The sequence below is a fragment of the Sturnira hondurensis genome, unplaced genomic scaffold, assembly GCF_014824575.4.
Source record: "Sturnira hondurensis isolate 20B ecotype Veracruz unplaced genomic scaffold, ASM1482457v3 Scaffold0000780, whole genome shotgun sequence".
Classification (NCBI taxonomy): Eukaryota; Metazoa; Chordata; class Mammalia; order Chiroptera; family Phyllostomidae; genus Sturnira; species Sturnira hondurensis.
In genome coordinates, this window is record NW_028073411.1 from 22,286,411 (window position 1) to 22,296,975 (window position 10,565).

General features: G+C 65.5%; 1 protein-coding gene across 1 annotated transcript in view; it reads right to left on the minus strand.

Annotated features, from left to right (window-relative positions):
- GRAMD4 (GRAM domain containing 4) overlaps positions 1 to 9,025 on the minus strand; it is a 51,554-nt gene extending 42,529 nt beyond the window's left edge. The window contains exon 1 of the mRNA XM_037049313.1: positions 8,854 to 9,025. Within this exon, the coding sequence (XP_036905208.1) occupies positions 8,854 to 8,882 (29 nt within the window). The 5' untranslated portion in view covers positions 8,883 to 9,025. The remainder of the gene's footprint in view (positions 1 to 8,853) is intronic.
- Positions 9,026 to 10,565: the final 1,540 nt, after the last annotated feature.

Below are 10,565 nucleotides of genomic sequence, written 5' to 3' on the forward strand. Positions count from 1 at the left end.
AGGGACAGCCACCCACCACCCGCCACCTGCCTCAAAGAGGCCCTGGGCCCAGCGCCGGGGACGAGGGTGAAGATACACTCCCTGCCGACCGCCCTGCAGGCCCAGGGCAGCCAGTGGCCCATCAGCACCGCCTGACCCTTCCCGTCCCGCATGGCAACAGTTGCCAGAGTACAGGGGAGGGGACACAGGCCTCCCTGAGGACATGAGCGGGGACACTGGCAGCGGTGCCGGCCTCGTCTGATTCTGGTAAACACGGGTGCGAGCTGCAGCCCCCGTGTTCTCAGGCAGCGGCAAAGTCCAGCTAAGCCCAGGCGACAGAATGTGAGATGAGGTGGCCCCTCCCGGGGCGGGCAAGGGCAGGCAGCCCTGGGCCCAGCGAGGCACCTGTGGACCGGGGTTGCAGAACGGATGAGTGCGGGACAGTCTCTCGGAGGGGCTGGGAGGTGGAGAGGACTGTGGTCCCCACAGAGCGTGGGCCAGGAGAGAGTGGTCAGGGGTTCAAAGAGGCCCACACATGGGTAACACAGCCACGTCCACCTTCTAAACACCTAAGCCCAAAAGCAGTGGGCAGGGGGGCCAGGGAGGGAGGCCAGGCCTGCAGGCAGCACAGCTGCCCCCATGACTCTCTGGCCCTGCACACACTCGTCTGCACAGCAGGGACAAGGTGGCCCCTTCTGGGGAGGGGGCGGCAGCCACCACACACACCCCTGGCACCCAGCACTTGTTCCAACGCCTGCAACCCCCCAGCCCCCCTCTCCCCAGACAGCCCCCACAGACCCCGGTCAGCCCGGCCCCCACCATGCAGTCCACCCTTGGGCCATGTCGAAGGGGCCCTGACACCCAGGGTTCACGTCCCCCCATGGCCAAGTCTCCAAACGCAGTAGGTGGCCATGTGACCACAAAGGGCCAGGTGGGCCTTTTCAAAGCTTAGGGGGCGGCTGCTGGAGGGAGGCCCCATCTCCCCTTCTCCTGCGACCTCGAGGCCGGTCCCACCCCCACAGGATCCCCAAGAATCCTGGATCCTCCAAGAACCAGCTGCCTGCCCCTGGAGAAAGCAGAGCCAACTCCAACCTGTGATGCCTGGCACCTCCCTCCGGGTGCCACCACTGCCCCCCGGGGCCTCCTCCCTCCCTCCCCCACGGGCACCCTGTTTGGGCAGCAGATGGGGGTTATAGGCTGTTCTTCCCTGGCCTGTCCACCCCCAGAGCCACGATTCTGGATGGTCAGCTTAGAACTCGGCCCTTGGGCAGCCCAGTTAAAGCCCCTGCCCGCCCACCGCCCCTCCCAGGCCACGCCCCGGGCCCTCCAGACAGACACCGACACCTGGCCCCAGGCCACCCCAGCAGGGTGTGACATCCGGGACACAGGGCGGCAGGCCACCCCGCCCTGCATGTCCCCACCCTGCCCACAGCACCGCCTGCCCCCCACGCCTGGCTCTCCGGCAGCTGGCTCATCTCACTTCCTCCCCAGCAACGTGCCGGCCGCAGCCAAGTCCCATCTGCAGCCAGTGGGCTGGGCTCGAGGGACTGTGATGTCCACAAATCCCCCCTCACTCCTCAAAATTCTGCCTCTGGGCCCAGCACCTTCGGGCCCCTACTGCCCTCCTCCCCCTCCACCCCACACCCACCTCACACAGCACCTTAACTCTCTAAAGGACGACCCCGGATAGGAGCTGTCTGCTCCCCGAGTTCCTAAGCAACAGCCGTCGAACACAACACCCCTGTCCCGCCTCATCCTGGCGGGCCCAGCACACCTGCACATGCTAACCCAGTGCCGGGGGTGGGGGTGGGGGGGTGGGGGGGGCCGGGGTTGCTGCCACTGACCCGCAGGCAGCACGGACCACAGGCCTTCCAAGTGTCCTCCTGTCCGGTCCCCCGTCTGCCTCCGACCCTCCTCTCTGGAGGGAACAGAAAGCAGCCCCTGGGTACCAGCCCACCCAGGCCCTGAAAGAACCTGAGGCACGGCCGCGAGCTGCCAGAAGAGCCAGGCGGGGCCCCTGGGGATGGCTGGGCTCCCCCTCCCTCCCCTGCCTCGGACAAGGGGACAGCCCTTGGGCGGTGGACCCCGGGCAGCCCTGGGGGCGGTCAGTCACAGTCTGCCCTCCCAAGAGGGAGATTCTGGCAGAAGTGATTTGTGATTTGACGGTCTGCAGGTCCTCCTAACCTCCCGGGTCACTCCCAGCCAGAAAAGCCGAACTGCCAGCTGGAGGCTGCCCTCCGGGCTGCGGCTGGGCCAGGCTCAGGGTGAGGAGGGTGCCCCCTCTGCGCCACCACCAGGCAGCCGCCAGGGCCACTGTGACCCCAGAAACTCTCCTGATCACCCCAGAGCATGACACCCAGGGAAGGGCGACGTCCCCTGGCGGACGGCACCCACAGCCACCTGTGCCCATTGCTCGGGGTCTCTGGGCGCACACACCCAGCCCCGAAAGCAGAAGGAGCCCAGTGGGGCCCAGCACAGCCCTGCCCCCCGTGGGGCCCCGGCGCCTCCTCACCGCCCCCCAGGACTGAGGGAGGCACGGGGCCATGTGGCACCCCCCCCCCCGACAGCAGAGAGAAAAGGGCTTTCAGGATGCACACCTGGAGGTGCAGCTGCCGGGCCGGACCTCTGGGTGCATTCAAAGTCAACCCCACTCCCAGGTTTCAGAGGGGATCAGGTGTGTGCCCACCCGCACGCAGGCAGGGCTGCCCAGGCTCAGCAGGGACCCGCCGTCCTCTCTGCCTCTCCCTGCAAGTCTCGGACCTTCTCAGGGAGGCCACCGCCTCCACACACCTCCCCCGGCCTCTGCAGGACCCTGCAGGGGACCCCGCTGGCCCCCCACCTGCTCCTGTAAGTGCAGAAGGAACTGCCCACGTGTGCCGCACCGCGGCCCACACAACCACTTCCTGCGGCCACGATGACAGTTCTGAGCCCGCTGGGCAGCCACAATGGAACCGGACAGTTAGGTCCGTGTGGTGAGTGTCAGACCGTGGCTGCGTACTACAGAGAGAACTCATTCTCCCTGAGAGCGGGCGCTGATGTCTGCAAAGCGGGTACAGACGTACAGTGTCCCCATTCCGTTTCTGAGGCGGCCACGCCCAGCACCCAGATCTGGGCCTCTGGAAGCACCCTCCACGGAAGCTCCTGGGAGACCTGGCTGACCTGGGGCTGGGTGGGGAACACACGGGGAGCCAGAGCCCTGGTGGGCCGGACAGTGAGGACACGCTCCCCTGACCCCACCAAGATGGGGTATGGTGACCGGGGACCCTCCAATGGCCACAGCTGGGACAGGGGACCATGAGTACGGGGTGAGGACTGTCTCACAGCCCCGAGGGTCGCAAGTGCACACGGACCTCCGTCAGGACTGCACTAACTAGTGGGGGGAGGTCTCCAGGCTGTCCCCGCGGACGCTGCACCCTCCAGAGGGGGGACTCGGCCCCCACCCCCTTCACTTGGGCCGTGCGTGACAACCTCCCTCCAAAGAGGACAGTGTGGGCAGGGAGGGCCCCAGGGGGGCGGGGCCTGACAGCCTCGGCCAGAAGAAGAAGGTCGATGGTGGTCAGGCAGGGGACTTCCCCTCTGTCAACTCCCCAAACCCATGACCTCACTGTGACCCCGAAAAAAACACTCAAACTCCCACAGACAAGTTCCAATCAGCCAAGCAAACTCCACGGAGAGGGGCCTTGGCGTGTGCCCGACACCCCCCCACCCAGGCTGCCCAGGCTGTCCGCAGAGTCAGGTCAGAGAGGCGTCCCAGCCCAGAGGAGCTTCCAGCTGGGGGTCCTGGGACAGGAAAGTGACATCGGGGGACGGTAAGGAACCCTAAATAAAGCACAGGCCTTACTTAATAACAGTGTGTCGATGTGGCTCACTCATGGGGACCACAGCCCCCACTGTTCACTGCAGGAGACACGGGGCAGGGGGAAGGGTAGGGAGGCACATGGGATCTTTGCATTGCGTTTGCAATTTTTATGTAAATCTAACATCGTTCTAAAAATGAGTCCATTCTTTTTTAAGTCCAGCATGCCACGCAGGATGCCGTGAAATGGTGTGTGCACTCAACAAAAAGATAATCAAGGACAGAAATAGTGGGGCAGTCAGTGAGAGAGGTGCCCCACCCCGTCCCTAGCCGCCCCTGCAACAATTCATTCCCCACACGCCCGCCACCGCCCCCATGAGGCCAGCCAGCGGGCCCTTTCCTCCAGAACTCACAAGGCTGGCAGGTCAACAGCCGGCCACACACAGGGAGCACAGTGCAGGCACCCTAACCCTGTGGGAGTGGAATGGCCGGGAAGGCTCCCTGGAGGAGGTGGCGTGAGTACAGCTCACACAAATGGCCACTGACAATGAAACGGGAGACAGGAAAGGGCTCTGGGGTCTGCACACAGTGAGCACCAAGAGTCCTTGGATGGCTTGTAGCGACAGAAGGGGCTGGTGTGAACTCTGACCCCGGGTGCCCGATGAGGCTGAGCGCGCCCACCTAGACACATACAGGAGGTGCCCGGCCAGGGGAAGGAGCAGAGAGGTGGCCCACACCCCACAGAGGGGGCAGAGGGGCAGAGGGCAGGGGCGGAGCTGGGAAAGGAAACTGAGCTGCCTGGGCAGCTTCTGGGGCACAGGCTGGGGCACAGGCTGGGGTCATGCCCCACATGCCCACCTGCCCAGCCAGCCCAGCCCTCTCCACTGAACACGGGGACCCTGGGAGGGGGAACTGTTTCCTGGGGCCCCTCGCCCCCGAGGCCCTCCATGGTGCTCACAGCCTGACTCTGGTTTGGGGGCCTCCAAGGGCTTGTGGTTGAGCTGCCCTTCCCCCCATTCCCAAGGAACAGGTGATACCTCAGAGCAGTGCATTCTGAGGGCCCCCACATCACAGGGCGCGGTGTCACGGATCTTTCCAGAAGCTCTCACTCCCACACAACCACGGCCGCTCCACCCACACCAGCCGGTGCTGAGGATGGGGCGGACCTCCCACCCCTTCTTCCTCCTCCCTCCTGGGCCAGCTCCAGCCAGGGCCACCTCCAGACCTCAGGCTGCCGAACCGCAGACCAGGGCGCTGGCTGACAGTGGTCTGACTGAAGCCCGGACAGGTGGAGCGCCCCACCCACGAACACACGGCAAGACCGAGAGCCTTCCCCACCGAACCCCCGACAGGCACTGCCAGGCTCCAGCCGGCTCCACCACTCAGTGGCTGTGGCCTCAGACACGCGGCTTAACATCTCCGTTCCAGGGCCTGCTCGCAGGGAGGTGAAGCTAAGAATGGCCTCCCCTGCAGCTGCTACAAAACCCCACCACAGACAGTGGTCGGGGGCCCCGTGGCTGTCACTGTGGGCTCAGCGTCACTTCGCACTCACCCGGATTCCTTCCACAAACCCCTAGAAACGTAGCTTTGCCAGGGGGCTACTCAGGAGGCAGACTCACGTCTGGAGACAAACAGCCCCAGCCCCCAGCCCAGCTCTGGGCTTAGGTGGCCAGGCCCGCCTCCCTGTGACTCAGTTTCCTCAAAGGCAGCAGAAGGGGTGCAAGTGCCCGTCACGAGGACCACATGGGACAGTGTGTGGAACACACTGGCCACAATGTCTGAGGCCGCACCGACGGATTTCCGGTGCCGTTGTTAAGGTTTCTGACAGGCCAGCGCTCCCTGCGTCCCGGTGTAACTGCAGGGCGCTAATGCCGGCGCTCACACGTAATCACGGCCCCGGCTCCGACTTGGAGGCCACACAACAGCCCAGATGGCAACTGTCACTAGAAGGGATTACGGCAGTGTCTCCACCCAGCCCCTGTGTACAGGCCACACGAACACCCCAGCTTTTCTCTGACTAGGGAACCTCACTTTCCTCCTCCTCCACCTGTAAGAGCAGCCAGAGCAGCCGGCCTTGAAGTTCTCAAGTTAACAGATTACATTTCTTGGTCCCCAGCGGCTCCCAGCAGGGACCAGGCTGCCCCCCCGTCCCACCCCCACCCCCCGGGGCTAGGTGCTGCCTCGCCACTCTAAACACCACAGCAGCGTCACCTTTGGGGACCTGGGCCTCCTCCCATGTCCGAGGAACCGACGGGGGAGCACTTGAACCCACCCCTCAGGTTCTCCAGAATCTATCCAGGACAGTTACCATGGTCACGCCACCCAAGAGCCAGGAAGAAGAGGCCCAGGCCAGGGCAGTGCCAGAAAGTCCGAGCCGGCTGTCAGTCCCCCAAACCAAGGCCTGCCAGGCCCCACTGGAACTGTCGCGTTCACCCCAGTGGCTTCTTGCAGACGCCGGGGCCCGGCCAGGCTAGCAGAAGCTGCGTCCACGGCTCACTTCTCACGGCTCACCTGTGACTTCTTGCAGCACAGGGAGCTCTGCCACCACCCGACACTGGCAGGAGCCCCGCTGGGCAGTGAGCCCGCACTCAGCTCCTGACACAAATGGTCTCCTTGTCCCTGGCTGGTGTGGCTCGGCAGGTTAGAGCGTCGTCTGAGCACTGACAGGTCGCAGGTCCGACCCCTGGTCCAGACACACACCTGAGTTCCAAATTCGTTCCCCAGCCACGGGTGAGCACAGAAGGTGATCGGTCGATGTTTCCCTCTCGCATCCTGTTCCTCTCCCTCTCCACCCCCTCCTCTCCCTCTGATACCAGTGAGTGTCATGGGGAGTAAGGTCTCCGCCACCCCCGATGACAGGCACGTGGCCTCCCAGCCCTGCCTTGCAGGGCCCACGGCAGCCACAAGGCAGGAGTCCTCACCCCAACATTCTCAGAAGGCCAAGCAGCAGAGATGGGGACCAGAGGCCACACCAGGGGTGGCAGCCTAGCTCCAAGGGGTGCGCTCTCCCCCTGAAATGAGCACCTGGCTGGACCAGGCCACTGCCAGGGGAGAGCCCCATTCCCTCACAAAGCTCGGCCAGATCCAGCTTCCGGAGGGAAACTCCCAACCCATGAAGTGTGGGGAGCTGGAAGGGGCTCACTGGGGCCCCTGCCGTGCCAGGGTACCCACGGCACAGCCACTAACATGGGCGACACTATGGAAACACTGGCAGAGCCCCGTTTCCGATTACACCGGTCCCGTCAGGTCGTGGTCTGGGTTTGGTGCCGCCGTCAGTTACACCGTAGCGCGGCTCGGATACTCTGTTACAGACGGAATGGGCTTCAGGCTCACGGCCTCCCCTGGCAACCAGTGCTGGAATCTAATAACACTCCACTTTCACTGAGCCTGGACCGCTCTCTATCACAAGCAAAAATGGTGATTCAGGGAAACCAGCCTGATCCTGGTTTCCAGCTGCTGAAGGTGAGGCCCTGGGAGGGGGAGGAAAGCAGAGGTCACAGGAGCTGGCGGCCAATTCGCCCCCTGACACCCACTCCAGGATGGGCTCCGCAGACAAGTGGGGGCCCCCCGCGCGCTGGTGGAAGACTGAGCAAGACACCCACAGGGCCAGGGCCGAACGGACCACAGCTCGAGAGCTTCCCCTGGGTTTCCAGGAAACGCCTTTCCTGACATGACAGGGGCAAGCCACACTGCTAGGACTGCCACCTCCCACGGCCGGGCGCCGGGGCAGCTCGGAGGAAAGAAGGCCAGAGACGGGGCTGGCACCCGCCTACAGGCTAGGGACACCGACCTTCCAGTCCCTGGGTCCCAGCCGGCAGCCCTGGCCGTGAGTCCAGCACTGTCCAGACCGGAGCAGGGGCCAGGGCATTCCTGGAACACACTCACCCAGCCAGACTGCATGTCCCTAAACAGGCTCAGGACACGGGAGGGGCAGACACAGTCAGTGAAACATGACCGTTGGAGGGGGGCGGGGGGCAAAGGGCACTTCCAGCCTGGCCAGGGTGCTCAACTCTGTGCTGGGTGTGCCCCATCTGCCCCCCTCCCGTTGGCAGGGGAAACTGAGACAAAGACAGGCTCAGTTGCCCAAGGTCAGAGCAGGTGTGTGGCCAGGGCAGACAAGCCTCCGGAGCCTGCTGCTCATGACAGCCTGGCCCAGTCTCGCCCTGCCGCCTCACCAGGCCCTGCTGGAAAATAAGCCACGGGGCTGGGCAACCATTTGTGGGAGAGGCTCCAAACTCTGATCTCCTCGCCAGCCCTCTCAAGGAAGGCAAGAAGGAAACCCTGTGCTACAAAAGGTGTCCCCTGAACGCAATGGTCCCTGCCTCGGGAAATGCAGGGCTGCTGGGAGGACCCAGCTTGCAGGGTGCTGGAATTGCCCCCGGGGTTGGCGCACTTTCCGCCACAGAGTCTCCACGTGAAGCAGGGCCCGTCCCTGGCTCTCCTACCCTGCCTGACAGGGGTGCAGGGCCTGCTCTGGGCAGATGAGGGCCAGGCTGGAAGCTGCCCCACTACACCCCACCTCCGCTCCTGCCCAGGGGCCTGGGCCCCAGCAGAGCCCCACTGACCAACAGTCCCAAACAAAGGGAGAGGAGACGGCAGAAACAGAGGTGTGAGGAGTCGGCGAAGGCCCACAACTTTTTGGCGGGGTCGTCACGGAGGTCGCAGGGCCCCGGGGCTCCCTCCTCTCCTGTGCCCTCACAGGGTGGGTCGGGAAGACGACACGCGCCGAGCCCACGCCCCCGCCTGGCTTCGGTAACCCCTGGCCCCGCGACCACCACGCGAGCCCAGACCCCGCGCCCCGCAACGTCCTTCTTTCCCTGGCGGGCCCAGCACAACGCAGACCGGAGACACCAGGCGCCGGGACGCGCCCCTCCCCGGCCCGCGCGGGCCCGGGGGCGTGTGTGCGGGGCGCGCCCGCGCGGGGCCCTGCGCAGCGGGCCGCTGGCTCCTGGCTCCCGGCGCCGGGGAGAACGCGGCGGGGCGCGGCGGGTCGCGGCCCGGGCCGGCCAGCGCCGGGACGTGTCCGGGTGTCCCGCTGTCCGCCGAGGTCCGTGTGGGCGTCCGCGCGCGCCGCTTACCCTGAGCGGAGATCGGGGCCAACTCTCATCCACCCGCCGGCCGCCCGGCCGCGCTGCACCTGCCGCCCGCCCGGGAGCCCAGCGGCGCCGGGGAGCGCGGACGAGGCGGCCCCGCGGGTCCGGGCCACGAGCGCGGAGGCGGAGGCGGCGCCAGGTCGCGCGCTCGCGTCCCGCTGTGCGGAGCCTGCGCGCCCCCAGCCTGGCCTGCGCAGCCGCAGTCCCGCCCCGCGCGCCACCTACAGCCCGGAGCTCCGCGCACAGCCCCGCCCCGCGCCGCGCCTTAAAGGGGCCGCCTCACGCCTCGCCCCGCCCCCGCCCCGCCCCGCCCCCCGCGCGGCCGGCGCCTGGGCCCGCGGGAGCGCGCCTGCCCTAGCAGGTCCGCGCGCGCGAGTGTGGTCACGCGGCGCAGCCTTTGTTTGGGTGGCCCACGTGCGTCCCCGCCACTCGCGCCCACGTGCCTGCGCGGCGGCTCCAGCGTGTCCGCTAGCCACTCGCGGTCACCGACAAGCGGTCCCGCGCGTCTGGCTCGGCAGAGAGCTCGGGCACAGCCACGCACCAGCACGCAAGCTGCTGTCACCTTGCCCGGGGCCCGCCCGCCGGACACCCCGTCAGGGGCACATGGGGACCGCATCCGTTTGCAGTGGTCTCGTGGGTAGGGCAAAAATTCGGGAATGAGATCAGTCCCCACCAAAGGCAGGGTCAGCGACCTCAGTAGTCAAGGAGACTGCACTGCAGAGAGAGAGACCCCTGCCCAGGCCTGCTACCCGGCCCCCTTCCCTTCAGGGGTGAAGTTACCAGCCAGGCCACCAGACCTGGGTTCTTGTCCCCCCTAAGGAAAGAATTCAGTGGAGAGAGAAAGTGCAGCAAAGCAAGCAGGCATTTCTTGGCCACAGCAAAAGCCCACTCAGTGGGCTTGGTCAGTGCATCTGGTCCTGAGGCAGCCATGGTGTCACTTGTCTGGTTTTGCTGCTTTTCTGGGCTTGCAGCTGAAACACAACTGCAAAGATACCTAGAAGGTATCTTTAGGGAGCACAGGTTAGGGGGTCCAAACCACGTGAGCCTCCATGTGCTAGGAGAGGGCAAGGCACCCCAGGGGCAAGGCCCTTGTTTTCCAGCTTTGCCCGCTGCTAGGCACCTGGTCGTCTTAGCCCTGCTGATGGTCTCTGCCGGGCCCCTCTCCCGTGCTCTGCTCTGGTCTCTCTAACCACCGGCCGCAGAGGCACTCAGACATCCCACGGACGTGCTCTCACCGTGCGCAGAGCAGCCGTCCCCAGTGGGACCAGCTGGTCCTACAAGGCCTGCTCACCCCCGGGCCTGCAGGTGAACCCTGGGTTGCACACAGATGTGCCCGATGACCATTTCTAAACCCAGGCCCTTTTTACAGGCTCCAGACGCTGCCTGGAGTGCTCTCCCTTACCCATCTCGGGCTGCAGCTGGGCACCTTCCTCTGAGGCACGCAGAGGTGCTGTGCCTCCTCCCCTCCCAGCACCAAGACCTGTGGGTGGCCTTCACCTCTGAACTCATCTCTCCCGCCAGCCAACCGGTGCTCCAGGGCCACCTTAGATCCCAGCCCACATTTGGCTCCAGCCTCCTAGCCCAGGGGCCCAGCAGGTGCTGGGGTACTGTCTTAGGTACAGTACACCCAGGGAGAGTGGTTTTTCTCTGGCCATCTCACCCCTTTCTGCTCTTTCCAGGCACACCCATGCTTAAGT